This window comes from Simochromis diagramma, unplaced genomic scaffold (assembly GCF_900408965.1).
Source record: "Simochromis diagramma unplaced genomic scaffold, fSimDia1.1 OVJJ01000463.1, whole genome shotgun sequence".
NCBI lineage: Eukaryota > Metazoa > Chordata > Actinopteri > Cichliformes > Cichlidae > Simochromis > Simochromis diagramma.
The window spans coordinates 1,571,667-1,593,084 of record NW_024386941.1 but is presented as its reverse complement, the minus strand read 5'-3'; the positions used below and the strand labels follow the sequence as shown (position 1 = coordinate 1,593,084).

At 38.6% G+C, this 21,418-nt stretch overlaps 5 protein-coding genes and 1 pseudogene across 6 annotated transcripts; all 6 read left to right on the top strand.

Annotated features, from left to right (window-relative positions):
- The first annotated feature begins 3,245 nt into the window (after positions 1 to 3,245).
- Positions 3,246 to 21,398, top strand: cldnj (claudin j). Of its 2 annotated transcripts, XM_040037789.1 has the most exons (3): positions 3,246 to 3,692; positions 3,881 to 3,994; positions 18,748 to 21,398. In XM_040037789.1, exon 3 carries the CDS (start codon positions 18,754 to 18,756, stop codon positions 19,387 to 19,389), a length of 636 nt encoding a protein of 211 aa, XP_039893723.1. In that variant the 5' UTR covers positions 3,246 to 3,692; positions 3,881 to 3,994; positions 18,748 to 18,753; the 3' UTR covers positions 19,390 to 21,398. The 2 variants fall into 2 exon arrangements, with proteins under 2 accessions (XP_039893723.1, XP_039893722.1); XM_040037788.1 differs by having other exon boundaries at positions 3,246 to 3,994.
- On the top strand, positions 4,811 to 5,933 carry LOC120737215 (claudin-4-like). The gene has a single exon (XM_040037793.1). The coding sequence runs from the start codon at positions 4,909 to 4,911 to the stop codon at positions 5,539 to 5,541; it is 633 nt and encodes a 210-aa protein (XP_039893727.1). The 5' UTR covers positions 4,811 to 4,908; the 3' UTR covers positions 5,542 to 5,933.
- On the top strand, positions 7,543 to 8,402 carry LOC120737214 (claudin-4-like). The gene has a single exon (XM_040037792.1). It carries the CDS (start codon positions 7,734 to 7,736, stop codon positions 8,367 to 8,369), a length of 636 nt encoding a protein of 211 aa, XP_039893726.1. The 5' UTR covers positions 7,543 to 7,733; the 3' UTR covers positions 8,370 to 8,402.
- On the top strand, positions 10,680 to 11,908 carry cldnf (claudin f). Its single transcript, XM_040037786.1, has one exon. The coding sequence runs from the start codon at positions 10,792 to 10,794 to the stop codon at positions 11,536 to 11,538; it is 747 nt and encodes a 248-aa protein (XP_039893720.1). The 5' UTR covers positions 10,680 to 10,791; the 3' UTR covers positions 11,539 to 11,908.
- cldne (claudin e) lies at positions 12,616 to 13,814 on the top strand. Its single transcript, XM_040037794.1, has one exon. The coding sequence runs from the start codon at positions 12,713 to 12,715 to the stop codon at positions 13,343 to 13,345; it is 633 nt and encodes a 210-aa protein (XP_039893728.1). The 5' UTR covers positions 12,616 to 12,712; the 3' UTR covers positions 13,346 to 13,814.
- Positions 15,751 to 16,984, top strand: LOC120737217 (annotated as a pseudogene).
- Positions 21,399 to 21,418: the final 20 nt, after the last annotated feature.

Below are 21,418 nucleotides of genomic sequence, written 5' to 3'. Positions count from 1 at the left end.
GCAATCATTCCACCCTGAAAAAGAACAATTCAAAGAAATCATTAAGAGGCCAAAATCTCCTTGAAATTCTTGTGCATCATCAGTGTCTGAAAACGTCTGGCCACAACTGTAAGCTGGGAGTAGTAATAGTTCTCCATTCTGCAACCACACAGTCTTTCATCATCATGACACATGCCTGCCAGAAGTCTGTTGTTAGTCAACAGAAATATACTGAATAGTACTCCCTTTGTTGCCAAATAAGTATTAATAATGTGACTTAAAATATGAATAAATAAATACAAAAGCTTTATCGGTTAGAAACAATAGTAGCACAGTGGTGATGCAGTGATTTACCTAAACATGCAAACATACATGGAAATACAGTACATAAAGAAATAACTAAAGAATTTGTACATACAGTACTTTGCCCCATTTATTATTTCATCAATTTTGACAAAACCACCTCTGTGTTCTAAAGACGGCTGTAGGGACTCACTGTTGTACCTCTGCTTACCTCTTCTGTAAAGATTGACAATTTGTACAACTTTTCCCCCCTACCTTGTTCAAATTTTTACAAATTTTTTGTCCTTCCTTGAGAATGTCTTCTTCACAGACACCTTTTCCCTCAGACCATTTGTAATCGTACTTCAATGAACAGACTCAACTGAAGGGCCTATTTCTTGACTATAAAATACTGTTCATCTGCTGTAGTTTCTTTTTAGGCTTTTCGCTTCTACTTTTGTCCTACACTTTTCCAGTTTCTTCAGAACTTTTAAGAAATATCCTGCGCACAATGCCAAGGTATGCACAACTATTTTAAGTAATGTAACTATTTGGCTAATAGCTATTTGGTAAACACCTCGTTGGTGTGAAAATATTAAAATATTATTTTATGGCTGTCAAACTGTGTTATGTTTTGCATCATATATTATATTTCGGAGATTCAAGTAAGGAAATGCTGCGTGTTGTTACAACAGGTTGATAGTATGTTAGTAACAAAATACCTAAGTTACCTGTTATGTGTAGACACAACACTGGTTCCTCCCTGAGTTCTCTTTTTATGTTTGTATAAAAATAAAACTCACTCAGGTGTCTTCTGTACAAGTTTTTATGCTCGACTGATTCATATTATCAGATACAATGACTGGATTGAAAAACAGTGAAAAAGCAGCCAGTTTCCATATAAACACTGTGAAAGAGCTCAGAAAGCCTGGAGCACTACTCAGTATCACTTTAAAATTTACAGGTAAGTCCGGTTCCATGGAGGAAACATGAAAAGAAATGGGGAGTGGCTGGAGACTTTTGCACAGTACCATGCGTGGATAATATCTTATGGGAACTTTAAGATGTTCTTTCCTGCGTGCCTCAGCTGTGGTGACCATTTCTTGGTATCACACATGTAGCAACTCGCACACCTTGCTCAACATTTACCTGTTATGGGAACCAGTCTGACCTGTTCAATGAAGGTGCTCCCGGTTGTTGTCACTGTACGCTAAAGTGTACTAATCCTAAGTATAAATGTATACCAATTATTGTTAACATTAAGCTGAAGAATTTCTTTTGTTGTTTGATTTGATTGCTTTTTAATTGTTATTTAAAAACAAGCGTCTGTTGTTGAAAAATACTGTAGTGAACTAATCCAGTTTAAGCTAATATAGCTTAGTGCAATCAGCATTGTTACAGTGATTGAAAGCACCATGAATCATGTAAGGAAATAGTAAAATAAAAGGAAATAAAAGCTGTTCCTGTATAGAGCTGTAACGGTCTACACGGACTTTACGAGTCTTTCCCCAGGGCAAAATACAACCTGACAACAATTCTTATAGAATTCAAAACAACACCTGCCGGCTTGTATTTATCATAGAACAAACAGTATTTATTTTTTTTTGAGAAGGGGGGGGGTGTAGCTCTCATCTCAACCATATGAGCGTCATAAGTTGTAAATTAGCAAGCCAAAAGTAGATCCGTCTAAAACGGGCCAACTGTCGTTTTAAGTTTTCTTGAAACCTGTTCAGTCACAAAGACATCCATATTTGGTGCGTTGTTATGTTGTGTCGTGCAGACTAGTCTCTGAAGTTGCGAAACATTAAAGGGCACATCGATGTACTCCTTGAGATTAGTTCTTAACATGTCATCCTCTTGGCATTACAATGCATGCCCACAAATGCAGTTTGCTCTAAACTGAAACTGGGCATAAACAGTTTGCATGGTACTTTTATTTATTGCATTACATCTGATCAAGCAGTTTAAATTTAAGGTTTAGTAGCGCTGGGTGGTTAGCACTTGCGTTCATCCTCATGCCCTGGATGTTTTTGTTTATTTGGCAACCTAAACAGAGCAAGCACCTTCTGTTTTTCTAACACAAGTTGCAAGTGGCCTGTACTTTTTGAACACCTGTTAATTAATTTTGTGTGTAATGTGGTGGTTTGTATTTAACGGCATTGCTCAATGAATCATTGTATAAAAACTAAATAACCTGTTGTCATCTCTTTGAACAGAGATATTAATAGAATGCATTAAGGGGCTATTAGGAGTGCTACTGTCAACAGACCTGACTTCAATAAGCTCCAAATAACAGATTAAACAAGAAAAAGACCACTGTGAACAACAACGCACAAACACACACAGACATCTTCCAAGAGTGTGATTTTAAACCACTGCCCTCTGAGAGTAAATATTAACAGGTGTGTTTTATACAGGATGTTATCATTTCGGGTCTAAAGAAGCTCCTATTTGGCAGACTGAAAGATTTCAGGTTCCTGTTGGTGTCATGTGATAATAAGACACGGCAAAAATGAGTGAGTCACTGAGCAACACACCATGTTGTGCCTAAATCATCCACTGAAACTGTGACTCTACCTGAGCAACTGGCACGCAGCCCCCAGTGATGATATCATACAGATACAAACAAACCACCGTTTTATCTGATGAAAATCCTAGACAGTATAACAATTTCCCTTACATCAGAAAATCTAACTTTTTCCATAGGAACAACAAAACATTGATCTCATATACAAGAAGATACCTTGAGCATATGACAACTTATAACTTATAAACAGGTGCAAAACTATTAAATAGGTCAGGTAGGTTTTACATACAAAGCTTATGGGCCTTACAGCATGTAAAATAACACACAACCCCTCATCTGCAGTTTTATTTTGTTTATTTCTTTGCATCGTAACCCTTCAAGTTTGACTAAAGGGTTGGGCAACTGAATAACAACCAAAGGCAGCCGTTACTGTGAAGTCTGAGCTTGTTCCAGACAACTCCCTTTGTCATTTTCCCACAGCTCAAGCATTCAAGTCTCTTACCTGTTGTATCAAAATTTGTACTGTTGGCTTTTGCAGGGATGCCTCAGTGCGAATACTTACGCATCGTTATGCTTTTTAAGCACAGTTTAATTACTTGATCGCATGTCTTGGCAGTTTTTTAAGTAACATTTTTTAACAGTTACATTTAAATTTTGTTCACCATCTGAATCTTAAAATGATCTTACATGTATGTGAATATTTTCTTATTACCCACGAGTTTGACACGAGGAGTCGTGAGGTAAATGATTGCAGCATAAGGCCTATCAGGAGTAATCTGGCCCTGAAAAATCTCTCCTCAGAGTCTTAATTGTGAAAATTCCTCCCAGCCTCCTTGTGTCTGGAACCTAATCTCCATAGCCAGGCTCAAGTACCTTTAATGATCCTACCTTGGAAAAAATAGAGGTATTATGGTCCTTACCGCAGTTCTGGCTCTAAAACACTGCCTCTATTCATTTCGGGGACAATCTGATTCTCCCTCTACCTCCCTTAGCCCCCACTCACTATTCCCTCTTTTAGTAATAGTCTGTCACCTGAAATCACTGTTCCTGGTGTTTGCTATTTCTCTAACATCTCAACCCTGATGTCTTCAGAATACTGTGGAAAACTATCTGTAAGTCAAGTGGGATCTGGACTGCAAAATATACATTCTCTCTGAGGACATCCTGTAAGAGCTGCAAGTATTTAAGGACTGACATCACTGCAAGGTCAGCTTTAAACTTTTTTACTCTTTTCATGCTAACTAATATAAATTATTTTCTTGAGGCTGTAAAGGAGGTTGACAACAAATCTATCATTCTTTTTCATTCATTTCAGCATGAAATAGCATTCTCTTTACATTTGCTGACAAGCAGGGCATGTGTGCTTTCAGTGAATGATAAGAATGGTGTGAGTGCACCTGCACAGTGTAAAGTTTATGAGAGTCTTTTCTAAAAAGCTGTTTTGGAAGACATTTGGGTTCAGCTAATGTACATTTAAACAACTATTCAATTCAGATTAAGTATTATTAATATTAGTTTATATTATTTGGACAGTCAGGATTTTCTTTCTCTAGACTGAGGCATTATTGAATTTCAGAAATAACTTGTTTTCAGTGGATCTGTTATCCTGACTTGTATAGTTAATCAAAAAAAAGGTTAACTATACTACAAAAAAGTATAACAATTCGATCTGTATATTTAGGAACCAGTTGGAGAAGCTGTTTTTTTCATAGTTCCTCAAAACCTGACATTTTAAATATGCATGATTGTTACTTCACAACAGTAAAGTAGTTTCAGTCATTGTTACTGCAACACATCAAAAAACATGGGACAAAAAAATATCTTCTATGGGTAATGCTTCTGCCACACCCGTGAGTCATAAGGTAGCTTCTCCACCTGCAACGATTACCCAACTGAGACCAAAACTGACATGATGATACACGTTTGGGGTTGAGATTAGGGATGAGAACTGTAAGGACGTCACAGCTCTGTGTAACTTTGCATGTGTCAAGCCCCTCCTCAGTTAAGTATAAAAAAGGCCCGTTCCAGACTTATTCAAACATTTACACTTGGGGATCTCTCAAGCAAGACTAACTTTCTGGACATTTTTTGAAATACTGCAAGAAATTTTCTGAGGAAATATGGCTTCGGCTGGCTTTCAGATGCTGGGCACTGCCCTGTGCATTATTGGATGGATTGGGGTCATTGTTATCTGTGCTTTACCTCAGTGGAAAGTTACAGCCTTCATCGGCCAGAACATTGTCACAGCTCAAACTACATGGGAAGGCATCTGGATGACCTGTGTAGTCCAGAGCACAGGCCAGATGCAGTGCAAAGTTTATGATTCAATGCTGGCCCTGTCTTCAGACCTCCAGGCTGCTCGAGCCCTTACTATCATCGCGATCCTGCTTGGTATCATTGGCATCCTACTGGCCATGGCTGGAGGGAAATGCACCAACTGTGTGGAGGATGAGAGCTCAAAAACCAAAATTGGCATTGCAGCTGGAGTGGTCTTCATCATTGCAGGTGTTTTGTGCCTTGTCCCAGTGTGCTGGACAGCAAACGCCGTCATACAGGAATTCTACAGTCCAATGTTCAATGCTTCTCAGAAGAGGGAACTGGGAGCTTCTCTGTTCATTGGCTGGGGAGCAGGAGGCCTCCTCATCATCGGTGGTGCATTCCTCTGTGCCAACTGTCCTCCCAAGGATAACTACTCTGCCAAGTACTCAGCTCCCCGTTCATCTGCTCCAGCTGCAAACAAGGGCTACGTTTGAGGAGAAACAAGGAAAAGGAAAAGCTGAGAAAGCCAAGAGACTAAAAAAAAGACATGAATCAAATGCGTTGTGGTCTTATTGATTGATTCATGTTGACACTTTAAATATTTCAATATTTCTATCGTGCTTGTTTGAAAATTGCTAAGAAAAAAAGCCCACCGCACCCAAAACTGGGCGTGGTGCACACAATGTTCCATACGGTGGAGTCACAAAATGCTGTAAAGTTCATCATGCTACTTGGATTTGTTGTATTTTTCATTCATTCATTTTCCTTTGATATTATCCATTTGTATCTTTTTGCATAACATTTCATGTGTGTTCAGTGTGTTTTTTATTCATGGACGTTTTTAAACTGTAAATAAAGATGCGTTTTAAGCACTGCTCAACCAACATATTTTGTGAGTTTATCCTTTTTTTTATTTATTAAAACTGTATAATGTTAAGATTAAATGAAGTCTTATAAAAGAGGATATGAGGTAACACCTCTGTCTTACAACACACCACCCATAACCATATTTGAGTTTATAGAACTAAATATAATACAAATCAGAAAACAATATAATTATTAAATATATTATAATATAATTGAATATAATTAAATATAATATATTTAAGTACATTTAAAAAAAATATGATTAGTAGATATATAAGATACATATTTATCAAATTACTACTAGGAAACATGACTAATTTTTATGTAAAAATTCTTTAGTAGATGCATGAGCAGCTTAAAGATTTCCATAATGTACTTTAAAAAGAACAGTACAGTGCCGTGAAAAAGTATTTGCCCCTGATTCATTGGTTTTTGCATATTTGTCACACTTTCAGATCATTAAATAAATTTTTCTAATAGTCAAAAAACTCAAGTAACTACAAAAGTAGTTTTCCATTGGCCATTCCATTGGCCATTACTTGGCCAACACTGCCTCTTGCTGCAAAGAAGATATCACATTTTGCAGTTTTTTGTCTGACTGCTGAGTGAGACAAAAAAACTGATTCAACAGTCAAACGGTAGCATTTTAACCTTAAAAAATCTGTTAAACCTGAACCTTCAATACATCAGTATAGTATAAATGAACAAGGTTAGTCACTTATCTGATTAAAGATTTAAACATTTAGCATAATGTCTGTGTAGGTTCTCAGTCATCCAGATCATGATATTCCAAGGAGCTTGAAAAAGAAGCGACTGGACTTCTGTAAGTTTTTGACAAGAGACCATCAAATAAAACAGGAAATTGCTAACACACTCAAACATATGAACTTGTCCCAGAGACAGGAGATAAATACAAATACAGCAGGAACAGAATGGGAACACAAAAGAGGATTAAAACCCTATAGCCAAATTCAAGCAGTAAAAACACGGATTTCAATATCACAAGGAAAGTAAAGCTAACTTGGAGCTCGAACATAAATTCAATCTCAAAACCAAAAGAAAGTCATAAACCCCCAAAACACAGAATAAACATTAAGAACTTTGGAACAGGAACACAGAACTAAAGGCATGAATTAGCACCAAAAGGAACTTGTATCAGTTGTAAGCAAATCAAGGCCAAATCAAATAAATCAAAATAAACACTAAGAAATAACAGAAATCTAAATATCAACAATACCGACTAAAACTAAAGAAAATTTAAATATTCCCAAAACTCAAAACTCTGGATCCCAGACAGAAAGACCCTGACATTTATAGCATATTTAAATCAACTTACCAAAGTGTTTATTGGTCAGATATTAGAAACATAATTAAACAATAATAGAAATAAATAAGACTCTGCTTGCACAATGATAAACCAAGAATATTCTTTTAAAAGTCAGAGAAAATAACAGCTTAGTGTGGCTTAGCATATTTGATTCTGCATTTTCAGCATATTTTTACACCAAATGTCCTTCCTATTGCAACCCAAAACATCTGTAAATAAAAGAAACCACAGAAGTAAAAAATTATTGTTGTTTGCTTTTTCATTTTTTTATCCAACCTTGAAACTCTGGATTTCTGGCTGGTCAGCAATAATGAAGGTCACTAAGTCTGTTTGTGTGTAAACTCATCTGGCCAATGGCAGTTGACGACTGTGGTTTCGCATTCCCTTATGTCTGTGTCTCTTTTATTTCACACAACAAACTTTAAGCACAAGCTTACAGCTTTTCCTCTGCACTCTTTTTGACCTTAATGTAGGAGAAATTAAGACAACAAGATGGTTTCTCAGGGGATTCAGATCACTGGTATAACAATGGCTATAGTTGGCTGGCTCTTGGAGATCACAGCATGCGGCTTACCCATGTGGAAGGTCAGTGCTTTTATTGGTGCCAACATCGTCACAGCTCAAACCTTCTGGAAGGGCTTGTGGATGGACTGTGTGGTGCAAAGTACAGGCCAGATGCAGTGCAAGGTGTATGACTCGATGCTGGCTTTGGAATCTGACCTACAGGCTGCTCGTGCCATGATTATCATCGCGATCCTTGTTGGAGTCTTTGGACTGATCTTGTCAGTTGCTGGTGGAAAATGCACTAACTGCATCAAAGAGGAGCGATCCAAAGCAAAAGTCTGCATCTGTTCTGGGGTTCTGTTCATCATCTCGGGATTTCTCTGTCTCATTCCAGTCTGTTGGTCTGCCAACGCCGTCATCACCAATTTCTATAACCCAATGATGATGAATTTCCAGAAATATGAGCTGGGATCTGCACTGTATATTGGCTGGGCCGCTACTGGGTTGCTCTTAATGGGAGGGGGGCTCCTGTGCTGGAACTGCCCACCTAAATCTGAGCGCCGCCACTATGTGCCCAAATATGCACCTGGAAAGTCAGTCTCCACATCAAGAGAATATGTTTAAGGTGGTATTCCATTTCCACATGGACTCTCAAGGTCACAGAAACAGCAAAGGTAGCAAACTGGAGATTGCTTTAAAACTAAGATACAAATTATCCACATATTTGAGATAATGTAAATATGGCTTAAAACTACTGCTTGTTGAACGATGAGGTTTGGTCGTGCTTTGTGTGGTTGTCAAGGTGATCTTTTCCACATCGGACGTTTTGTTTGGCCAAACATGTGAAGCTTATATCATAAACAATGGCTGCATTCCATTTGGAGGTACCGGCAGGGCTTTGAGACTGAGTCATTTGATTCATTGTCACATCTGGATGAAATGAAATGTTATTATTGTTACCGCTGTACTATTCCTTATGTGATTTCTCAAAAGGATTGGTGTAAAATACTTTCCTTAAACACCAAAGTATTCTGTGAAAGGGGCTTTTGTAATGTCTAATTTATAATGGAATGTAGCTGTGTTCAGAATTTCTGTTATTTGTAGCATGATTATGATCGGTATAAATTTTAAGTCAGTTTTCTGTCAATGACAAATTGTATTGATTAATATTTATATCTTCTCTCACATATTGTCTAAACAACCAGCAGCACATATATAACTGCTACTCAAGAAATGTGTCTTTAAAATTGTTTTCTTTTGCAAAACACTCTTTCTTGCCTTTGATGTATTTTCCTGAAAATCCCAGATGGAGAGAATTCTCTCCATTTTTCTGTTGGTGATCACTTGTAATATTTCAGCACTGCAAATAAACTGAACTTTGTTCTGCATTCTTGCTTTTTTATTTTGATCAAATTTTAGTGTATAAACTATATTATGGAGACAGGTGAATGTTGAGGAGTAGTAAAATGAAGGTCAAGCAAAAGGTGAGGCAAGTACACAATCCTCTACTGTAACTAAAGAGCAGATTAAGTACGTCATTACTCTGATAATCTATTTTGCATGCCAGTTTGTCTCAAAATATGCCATAGATCAATACTGAAATATAGTATAATAAAACTATCAACGTGAGCAATAGCTGTAATATGACATAGTGAGGATTTTTTTTATAACTTAAACGCACCCATTGTTGTGTTAACAAGCTTTAGTTTCAAATTTTTATAAAAATAAATCATATATCACTCCGTAAGAAAAAGGTGTGTTCTGCTAACAAGCGAAAGTGTGAAAGTGGTTGGTAGAGCAGTATCTGGTAACTGGTATAACATGTGAGCACTTTGTTTTTACCCAACAGACATCTCGGTCATGGGATGTTATGGGTTTTCTTTAAAGTATCACCGTCAGCTGTATTTTATCCCATTCCTTTTATGTGATTATTATCAAAACGAAAACAAATAATCCAGTTTCTGTATGTACCTTTGATCGCCTGTCAGATTGGCATAAAGTATATGAGAGAAATAACTATAGGCAGGCTACAGAGAAAACATTGTGAGTCTAAATGTGTTTGTTTTGTACCTCATCACGTTTTTTCAAAAGCTTTTATTTTAGTTTTAATTTTAAAAAATGACAGCTAACAATTTAATTACTGAACCACAGAGAGAAGCAGCATGTCAGCTTTGTTATTCCCTAAATAAATGAAATGAAGAAATACTGGCGAGTGTGTTAAACAAAATAAATAGATGAAAATAAATAAAATTAAACCATGTGTTTCGTTTTAGCTTATGGCCATACCACCTTGAGCTCACAAATCCGTCTGAATTTAGAACTAAACATTTAAAACAAATTTTCCAGTAAAAATCTATTTAGCTTCAAGTTACTCAGTTTTAGTGAGTGCGTGAAGGATGGAGACGGGTTATCCCAGTTTCAGGTACTTTAAACTTGACAAGTGATTGTTTCATCCAAAACACTTATTATCACTGTGAGAAAAAGATCCACATATGACACTGTGTTTTGTTTTGTTTTGTTTTAAAAGGAAGCACTATAAACATTTTGTTTAATATTAGATTTTATATTTAACCAATTGCCTGATTATCTAATCAGCTGTAGGCTAATTATCCTTGTGTGTGTGTGTGTGTGTGTGTGTGTGTGTGTGTGTGTGTGTGTGTGTGTGTGTGTGTGTGTGTGTGTGTGTGTGTGTGTGTGATCACCAGTGAAGGGCAGGGAGGGGGCATCACAGTTTAAGCTGGTTTCAGGCACGTTAAAGTTGATAAGGGATTGTTACCAACCAACAGGCCAATAATGATTATGAAAAGAGATCTGCATATGAAACTGTGCTATTTAAAAACAAAAGGCAGGCACTGTTTAAAAAAATCTGTGGCACTCCTTCAGCTTTAGAAGCAGAGGAATCTTGTTTGGCCAGAGGAAATCATCTGACAACAGGACTGCCCTCCTCCTTCACATTCTCTCGCAAAAAACAGAGCTGTGTCACTCTGCAATTGAACCTGTCCACCGAAAGACTTTTCTCTCCTGGTGTAGACGAAGCTGCTAGACAATGGGGAAGATTGGCAAGGAAACGGCAGGTCAGGTCATAAGCTTCATAGGCGTCATTGGGGTGGCAGTGGCCTGTGGGATCCCCATGTGGCGAGTTACCTCTTTCATTGGAGCCAACATTGTTACAGGCCAGATTGTATGGGATGGTCTGTGGATGAACTGTGTGATGCAAAGTACTGGACAGATGCAGTGCAAGCTGAATGACTCTCTCCTGAGCCTGACGACTGATCTGCAGGCTGGCCGAGCACTAGTCATCATCTCACTTCTCTTTGGATTTATCGGCTTTATCATCTCGTTTGTTGGAGCCAAGTGTACCAGCTGCCTGGAAAAAGATGCATCAATGGCAAATGTGGTGATCATAAGTGGCTGTCTCATCATTATCTCTGCTATCCTGATCTTAATCCCCGTCTGCTGGTCTGCAGCTTTCACCATCTCAGACTTTCAGAACCCCTTGACTGTAGCAACACAGAAAAGGGAGATTGGATCTGCTATCTACATTGGATGGGGCTCAACTATACTTCTTCTGATCGGTGGGATCATCTTAACCACCTCCTGTCCTCCCCAAAAACAAATGTATGGATACCCTAGCTACCAACAACCAGTGTATGCTTATTCAAGACCAAACTCAGCCGCATATGGCCGTGTGTATGCTCCACCATCCAACCAACCATACACAGTCGCAGGTGGTTATGCTCCCAGCAAGCCATATGCAGCACCAGCCTCATATCCTGCTTCACAATATCTATAAAAATGAAGGAAGAGATCAAGGACAGAGACTGAAAACCTTGCCCTGATAGCTGCTGGACTTTGAAATGACCACTGGGAAATACAATCACACGAAAATATCAGATGTACAGACGGCATTATTCTGATACACGGATGTAAAACAACTAGACTTCTACACATACTTTTACCTTTAAGATTGTGAAGCTATGATGTAAAAGGAATCTTTGTGTGTGCTGAAAATTGCATTGCTTTTCACAAGGAAGTCACTGTCTGATATATTTATTTCCCTGTTATGAACTACAGATTTAGCAGTGTGCTTCTTTTCTGTAACTGCCACTTTATCTTGTACATTTTCATATGAATTTCAATAAAAACATTTGTCTTACCTGTAACCTGCCTGTTTACGGAGTCATTGTTTATTAAAACATCATGAACAATTATCTACATAAAAAAATAAGTTCAGATCCCTAGATCTACACCTAGGTAAATTTTCTGCTAAAATCTTTAAGAAATTGATAGGTAACAAATGATATTAGTGTCTGATTCCACAACACAAAATAAAAATAAAAATCACAAGGAGTGCGGTTTATTCTTTGATAATAATGTAAAATATTGATAGTGATATCAACAGAGTGGAAAATAAATTGGAAAAAAATCAACTCGATTGGTACAGTATTTCTGATAAATTAAAAAAATGAAAATAAAAATATACAAAACAATAAATTGACTCAAAGCTATGATCAATTTCTATTATGTCTAAGGACACCTAAAGTAGGAAGGCATCTTGTTAGAGAATGCCTTGACATCCATTGAAACTAACACCCGTGTTTGTTTGTAAAGCCCGAAACCAGTGACTGAACCGGATGTCCCAGTAACCTGCCCAACCAATGGTTGACCAGTGCAGAGGATTGTTTGAATGAGGAATTTTTACATCCCTCATTTACATACTGACGTGCATCTGATCGAAACTAAGTCTAGTCTGGTACAGATAATGTGAAGAATCTGGCTGGGCTGGTAAATCATTCCTGGTAGTGGTTTCAGGTCAGAGGGAAGGACCATTTGACTCCACCTTCAAGAGAGTAGAAGCACCTTTATATGTGCCATGGTCTTAGTTAGAGTTCACAACCTAAGTGGACGTGCCTGTGAAACCTTTAAATCCTTTGCTTCGTTCATCTCCAAGAGACTCAAGCCTCATCATGGTGTCAATGGGACGACAGATGCTGGGCTTTGCCCTGGCAATCATTGGCTTCGTGGGGACCATCGTCACTTGTGCCTTGCCTATGTGGAGGGTCAGCGCCTTCATTGGAGCCAACATTGTGACGGCGCAGATTATCTGGGAAGGTTTATGGATGAGCTGTGTCATGCAGAGCACTGGCCAGATGCAGTGCAAAATCTATGATTCTCTGCTGGCTCTTTCTCCAGATCTCCAGGCTGCCAGAGCTCTTGTGGTCATTGCTATCTTGGTTTCTTTTATGGGGGTTATCGTCGGCATTATTGGAGGAAAGTGCACCAACTTTGTGGAGGAACCAAGATCCAAAGCCAAAGTGGCCATTGCTGCTGGAGCTATCTTCATCTGTGCTGGTGTGCTTGTTCTCATCCCTGTATGCTGGTCTGCCAACTCCATCATCCAAGATTTCTACAACCCTACCCTGATAAGTGCCCAGAGGAGAGAGATTGGGGCTGCACTCTACATTGGCTGGGGCACAGCTGCACTTCTAATCCTGGGTGGTGCCCTCCTCTGCAGCTCCTGCCCACCCAGAGAGAGCCCAGAGTATCCAGTGAAGTACGGCGGTCCCAGGTCCACAGCCACCAGCCGAGCCTATGTCTGAAATCCTACTGAGAAGGACTATAAATTATTTTAATTTTCTTCAGTAACACTCCTTCATTCTGATTGTCTAATTATACCACAATTTGTATGTCACTTTCTGTGTTAAGGTAACAAACAATTCTGACTTTCTGTGAAATTCAGAATCCTTTGGTAGACACATGAGGGTTGTGTTTCTTAGACATCAAAAGTCCAAAGATGTGTGAATCACAGAGCTTCCAGCACGCCCCAAATCTGGACTGAATGAAACTATTTTATACTGAGCTTGTATCAAACCTAACTATCCTCTGAAGTCTTGTGGGAAATCAAACCTGTGCTTGAAGGATGCTATGCAAGTCAATGTGTATTGTACTACAGTTATATTATGAATTTATTGTAAACAATATTTAGAAATATCTCTGTTCAGCTGCAATATGAAAGTACTGCTTTTGTTTACTGAGCTGATTTGTAATAAAACATTTTACCTAATTATATAATTTTGTTGGTGTCCTTTTAGATCACTCAGAAATTTGTTTACTGGTTTAAATGAGGTGTTTTTCTTTTTTCCATCTTTTTTTCCTATTTATCTTGACAATAATGTATTTATCGTTACACAGAGCCTAAGCAGTTAAAACATTTAGCTTTTGTTGCCGCCTTCATGGCAACAAAAGCTAAATGCTCCTTCGTGGCACCTTTTAACAAGCTTAGCCAGTTTCACACCATGACTGCCAGCGATACCCTTTTCATAAAACTGGTTTTGTGTGTTAGTCAGTGAGTAAATAGAACACCCATAACACCCATAAAACACTACAAGTTAAAAATAATGTCAATTAAAAGGCATTTAGTTTCGTTGCCCATATGGTAAACAGGTGACAGTCACAGCACTTCAGTCTCTAGCTAAAAGACGCATAAAGGGAGTAACATGTTGTGCAACTTTTAAATGCAAGTATTTAGTGAATATCAGCTAACACAAACTGTTTGCCACACAGTGTGTCTGCTAGATAAAGGTACAACAGTTTCATTCATCTCCCAGGAAGAGAAAAGAATGAGAGATAACCAGAGATTAAGAAATATGTAAGAAAGGCACGTCAGCACAAAAAGAAGAGAGGTTATGTTTAAAAGTAAGGCATGAAGCATGTAATGTGCTCATTAAAAATCAGGTGTTACATCTTTTTATGCTGTTTCGATAAATTCGATTTTTTTCATGTAGCGAAATTTCCTGCAAAACAAACTGAGGTATGCTAGCCTCAGGTCATTGTAAGTTTAATGGGCTTGTGATGCTTAGATTACGTCACACCAACTGTATACTGCCGTGTATAAGTACAGTATCAACAGTATGCTGTCAGTGTAGGGGATGGAAATCACCCAAGGTAGCTTGTTGAATTCACTTCATCCACAAAGAGCAGTAAACCTCAGTTCAGCAAAAGCAGCAGCACAGGTCAGCTGATCAAGCCTGTGCACAAAGAAAGTATACTAGAACGCACAACAGTAGAGATTGTGTTGTGAATCTTTTACCCACGCTGAATAACTACAACCAATTTTAAGGTTCCAAAGCTGCTGAATTCCATTTTTAACCCTGGTGTTCAGGGTGTGCTCGCTACAGTCACACAACCTGTTATGCTGTCTGTCCATTGTTATCTAGTATCACATTCCAGAGTTTCTCTTTGTGGTTAGACAGTGAATCTGCTGAAACCAGCTGGGTTGATTACTCTGAGCTCTGTCACATGTCACTGACATCACAGCCTTCTTCTCTGAACGAACGAAAAATAACAACTAGGTTTTGGTTACTCAATTAACAGAAACTCCAACGTGTTGTTTCTACTTCCATTCTACATAAAACACTTGTAGTAGTCTTGAAATAAATAGTTGACATTTGAACAAATGTAAATATAAGGAAATATTTATGAAAACAAAATCAATTTGGCATTATGTTGAATAGATTTCTCACTACTAGTATTCAGATTGAGGGATTAAGATATATTTCACTGATCCTCTCAGGGAATTTTATTCTATTTATTCAACCCATCCTGAATATTTAGAAGAGCAAACAGCCAGTATATTGAGTCCAGATGTGAGCAATTGCCTTGATCAAGGGCACAGTGACAGGAGAATTGAATTAACACATGTGACATTTTGACAAAAAGACAAAAAATAAGAAAAACTAAATCTTATCAACATTTCAAAATGTCAAACAAACTGAAATACTGATGCAGTGTCTCATTTCCTAGAGAAACGTGTGTGAGAACAGACAAGCTTTGGCACCGTTCATCCAAGGTTTTGGATCATTAGGACACATTTTAAACAACAAAATAGAGTTCTGTCTAATTAACATCCAATATTGATTTATTTAAAAGTAATTTATCCAAACCTTCATCAGTGACATTGTGAATCAAGCTAGATACAGGATCACTTCACAACAAAGCTGAAGTTTTCTCAGACCCCAGACATATTGGAGAAGACAAATATATATATTTTATAAAACATATAAAGACAATTTTTCATATGGGGGTTACAAATAATATATACTGAAAATGAAAACACGCCTGAGAACATGAGAGCAAAGCAGAAACAATGAGCCCCTCCCTGTTTACGGAAGCTTTTACTCAGTACTTGGATGTCTGTGTTTTGTTCCTTTTACGGTAGTTCTCACTATGACCACATTTCACCATGACAGCACATACACTTCGACACACACTGACTCACAAAGCGAAATCAATACCACCTGCTCTATTGCGGCTGAAAATCTGTTTACAGAGTTTACAGATTTGGAGTTTACATATCGCACCTTTATCCTTTGTTTTTGTTGAAAAAATGTATTTTGTTTTGGTTTTTGATGTTCAGAACAAGAGGAAAGCATTCAGTTACCAAAGTCCTTGTCCTTCTGAAAAATGATAGAAGCCTGAATGTTTAATATTCTTAAACACAAAGAATCCAGCATAGCCAGTCTTCTCTGTCAGGGCTTCTGAGCCCACAATAGCTTCGCTTTTATACCTCTTTTTATTAGATTTCATGCACACTTTAGTGACATTCAGAGCGAGAAGACAATGGCTTCTATGGGGTTGGAGATGGCAGGCTGTGCCCTTGATCTAGTTTGGTTGGATTGGTTTATTTGGTGCTCTTTGTCTGCACCAGTCCCATGTGGAGGGTCACAGCGTTCATGGACAGCAACATTGTAACTTTGCAGGTCATGTGGGAGGGCATCTGGATGAGCTGCATGCATACATGTATGTCTACGACTCCATGCTGGCTTTAAGCCCAGACCTCCAAAGTTCCTGTGCTCTGGTGGTAGTTTCCATCATCATAGGTATTGCAGGGCTCCTCGCAGCTTCTGCTGGAGGGAAATGTACTAACTTCATTCCAGAGGAGAGAGCCAAAGATAGGGCCTCAGTGACAGGTGTTGTGCTGCTGATCATCATTGGTCTACTCTGCATTATTGATATTTCCTGGACTGCCAGCATCACCATAAGGGACTTTTACAAACCCATGGTAGTAGACGCCTAGAAAAGAGAGCTTGGTGCTTCCCTTTACATTGGCTGGGGGACTACTGATCTCAGGAGGGGGGCTCTGTTGTGTCAACTGCCCTCCTAAGAAAGATAATGCTCCATCTGTGAAGTACTTCTTAAACAAGTCTGTAGGAAACAACACAGAGGAGTCATTCAGATCTCTCTCTCTCTCTCTCTCTCTCTCTCTATATATATATATATATATATATATATAAAATATATTATATATATATAGTTCTTATTTTTATTATTATTATTATATTATTATTATTATTATTATTAATAATAATAATAATAATAATAATAATAATAATAATAATAATAATAATAATAATACAATAATTCTGCTTCTGTGTTTGTTTCCTCTGATGATATTTGTTTACATACTTTTGAAAAAGGGGCCTGGGAGTGATGTGAAAAAAACACGGAGAGAACCTGTTTGTCCGGTACTTACCAGTAACGACTACTCAAGTAACAAAAAATGGTGACTCAGGGACCAACAACGCTGTTGGCTGATGAGTTTAGTAACCCATGACTTACCCTCAGTGGTTTCATTCATCACACTGTGTCATGCTGCGTTTGCTCAGCACCGCAAAAATTCAAAGGTATTATCTGAAAGGGTGTAAACCTGTTTCCGTGTGTTGAAACTGGTGCCACTGTGTGTATTTCTCTTCTCAGAATAAAAAAATAACTTTTAACTGATTTTCCTTTAAAATGCTTATGTTGTTTGTGCTCAGCCGCACCTGTTTTCTCATGTTATCAGGCTGCTGATCTGACAGTGGGCGGGGTCGAATCACTAGATGTTCAGGAAGTGTGTGAATGGCAAATGATGGTCAAAACAACACCTCTCACTGCTGTTCCTATCTTTCTCTGTTGTTTATGGTCACAGCCCACCCCCCGAATGGCACTTTCCGGTTATATGGATACAGCGGAGGAATAAAGATAGCTATTAGTATCAATAGACTTTATTATCAGTTTACTAACAGACCCAATGCAGTGTGGGGCGCTAACAGCTCATTGTTTAACATTAAAGAAAATTCAGTTGTAAATGTGTGCACCACAGATTAAAAAAAAAGATCAAAAAGGTGATATCAGCTTCTCCAACATCCCATAAAGATTCCGATCGAATTAAATTTTATACTAACTCAATTTTACTTATATAGCGCAAACTCACAACAGCAGTTTGTATATTGCAGGGCAAAAACACTGTAACCCCCTAGGTGAAGGAGAAACTCCCTTGAAACAGGAAGGGAGAACAGCAGAACCAGGCTCAGGGTGGGGCATCAATCGGGTGTGACTGGTTTGGGGCAAGGGGAAAGAAAGAGAGCAGACGTAGCGCATTTTGTTTTTTTAAATAAGGTTATTACTAACTCAGCAGTGACAACTCGAACTCTGAACCTGTTCGTTGTGAAACAGCTATTTATAAGATGATAGATCATAGTCCAAGAAACTGCAATCATCTTAACAGATGTTTGTTCGTCTTTAGTGAAATACTGCCATCTAGTGGACTGTGAGCCAGAAGGCCAGAAAACCCCAAAATGATTTTCGGATAAAAGACACAGGAAACCGTGGAGGCTTGTTTTTGCCAGTAGAAAATGAATAACTTAAAAAATTATGTATTTTTTTGTTATACAAAAGAGCTTTTTTGCCTTAATTTAAAAAATTCTCTCAAAATTCCGAGTCAGCTCTCTCAGAATCTTGACTTATTAACTCAAATGTTTGAGAAAATAACTTGAAATTTAAACTTCATACAATGCTTCATATTTCTTCAGTTTCCAAGTAGTTATAATTTAAATTTAAAAGCTGTATCTGTATGATGATCCTTATCCACATGAGTACATGTTACATGACAGAATGTTGCAAACATCTATTCCAAATAAAAACGAAGCTTCTCATTCTTGTCAACCTTCTGTGTTTCCTGCAGTTCTCCATGGGTCTGCAGGAGCTTGGCATCAGCCTGTCAATGACCGGTGTCGCTGGGACCATTCTGATCTGTGCTCTGCCCATGTGGAAGGTGACAGCATTCATTGGCACTCATCTGGTGGTTATGCAGGTGTTCTGGGAGGGTTTGTGGATGACCTGTGTCAGTGAATACACAGGTCAGATGCAGTGTAAGCTCTACGATGCTCTTCTGGACCTGTCTCCAGACCTCCAAGCAGCCCGTGGCCTTATTTGCATCAGCCTGGTTTTGGGATGTCTGGCGTTCCTTATCTTTCTTCTGGGGGCGCGCTGCACCAACTGCCTGGGCCACCCACAAATCAAAGCTAGGGTGGTGATGAGCTCTGGGGCCATCTTCTGCCTGGCAGCTCTCACCTCTATAGTTCCTGTTTCTTGGACAGCCAACTCCATCATCAGGGATTTCCACAACCCTCGAGTCCCTGAGGTGATGAAGAGAGAGCTTGGAGCAGCCATATACATAGGTTTTGTGACATCTGGGCTGTTGTTCTGTGGGGGAGCCATTTTGTGCACAAGCTCTCCACCCCATAGAGACAGGTTCCCCTCTAGTGGGTACACACTGGCCAAGACACCCACACGTAGCAGTTACGCCATCAAGAACTATGTGTGAAGATAAGATTGAAGACTGAACACACATGTCAGGGTGCGTCTGAGTGAATAAAATACACTACCAACATGTTATCACTTTACAAAATAATTCCTTGAACTTGCAGTCTTGAACTCTTTGGATAAAACCTATTAGCCATTTAATAATTCAAAGATGGAAGCAACTTTTAAGATAACCATCTATTCTGGTAGTAAAGTAAAATAATTAGATAATTTATGTCTTAGTGTCAAATCATACATGTTTGATCATATGGAAATCAACTTTAAAAGTATGAAAATTTTACTTACTTACTTTGTTTGAACCACATAAATCTTTTCTTTTTTTCTAGATATTTTGAAGTGGCACAGGGTTGCACCAGTAGAGGTAGTGCATTTGCTTCACACCTCACTCCTTACCCAACTCTCACCTCTACCTCAAAGAAGGTGTCTGTTGAATCTGGCTTAGGTGTCAGAGTTGGTCAGTGACTGCTCAGAAGGTCAGTGGTTCAGTCCCAGGCTTGTCCAGTCTGCATGCGTTGTATTGTGTGGCTACAAAATAGTGAACATTCCTATTTCTTATGCGTCTTTTTTGTGTAGCAGTCTGATGTCTATAAGTTGTAAATGTAACTTTATTAGAGACACACACACACAAAAAACAATCAAGAGAAAAACTCTTGAAAGTTGCCATTCAGTGAGACAAACACACATATTTGTAGTTGTATCCAGTTCTGGAGTACTGCTGATTGTGAGAGTGCTATCAGTCCCCACATTCAGTTAGTGATTGTGACCATAATTGCACAGAATGAACACATATTTCACACCCATCAAATCACTCAAAAACCTCTCTTGAGCTATGGATGGGAGCATCGTTGTCATCCTATAAAAGACTCATCCCATCAGAGCAGAAATGTTTATCATGCACTCACCATGCCCTGCTAGTAACAGCCCCCCCCCACCTTGGCCTTCAGAATTGCCTTAATTATTCATGACATAGATCCAACAAGGTGCTGGAAACATCCCTCTGAGATTTTGAATGTGTTGATAAAACATCATTACACAGTTGCTGCAGATTTGTCAGCTGCACATCATCGACAGCAGCCTCCTGTTCCACTGTTTCCCAAAGGTGCTCTATTGGATTGAGATCTGGTGACTGTGGAGTACAGTGAACTTATTGTACCCATAATAATCAAAAAATGAACTTGTTTCTTCAAGCTTTATGACAGGGGATGTTATTCTGCTGAAAGCAGCTATCAGAAGATTGGTATATTGTGGTCATACAGGGACAGAGATTGACAGCAATAGTACTGAGACAGGCTGAGGCATTTAATCAATGATCAGCTGTTGTGAAGGGGCCAAGTGCCACTACACGACCACTCGAATACTGAAGCATATTCAGTATCAGGCAGGATGGATCCATGTTTTCATGTTCACGCTACTCTCTGACCCTGTCAAAGCTGGTCCAAATGATACGCCTCAGAAAAGCTTAACTCTGGTGAGCCTTTGCAACTTGTAACCTCATTTTCCTGTTCTTAGCTGATGGGTATGACACTCTCCAGGACAGGTCCTCTGCTGTAGCCAATCTGCTTCAAGTTCAACATGTTTTATATTTTCGCAGATGCTCTTCTGCATTCCTTGGCTGTAACAAGTTGTTATTTGAGTTACTGTTGCCTTCCTATCAGCTTGAAGGAGTCTTTGCCTCTGACCTCTGACATCGCAAGACAGAGCAACACACTAATGCTCACTGGATATCTTCTCTTTTACAGATCGCTCTCTGTAAACCCTGAAGATGACTGTGTGTGAAAATCCCAGTAGATTAGAAGTTTCTGAAATATTTACACCATCACCAACAACCATGACATGTTCAAAGTATTTGGAAGTAATTGTAAAAGTAATTGTGTTTTCAGCTTAACGTGCATGCGTTCGTGTAGTTTAGTCTGAAGTTTTTGTGAACTTAAACAGAGAATGTTTTCTACGCTGAAAGCTTTTGTGATTGTGACTTGTTTCTTAGTATTCAGAATAAAGACTGCAGAGTAACCGTGCGTCATTTGAATCAA

What these genes read in the sequence shown, in the direction of transcription:
- LOC120737215 (XM_040037793.1), top strand. Translation starts at nt 4,909, where the DNA reads ATGGCTTCGGCTGGCTTTCAGATGCTGGGCACTGCCCTGTGCATTATT.
- cldnf (XM_040037786.1), top strand. Translation starts at nt 10,792, where the DNA reads ATGGGGAAGATTGGCAAGGAAACGGCAGGTCAGGTCATAAGCTTCATA.
- LOC120737214 (XM_040037792.1), top strand. Translation starts at nt 7,734, where the DNA reads ATGGTTTCTCAGGGGATTCAGATCACTGGTATAACAATGGCTATAGTT.
- cldne (XM_040037794.1), top strand. Translation starts at nt 12,713, where the DNA reads ATGGTGTCAATGGGACGACAGATGCTGGGCTTTGCCCTGGCAATCATT.
- cldnj (XM_040037789.1), top strand. Translation starts at nt 18,754, where the DNA reads ATGGGTCTGCAGGAGCTTGGCATCAGCCTGTCAATGACCGGTGTCGCT.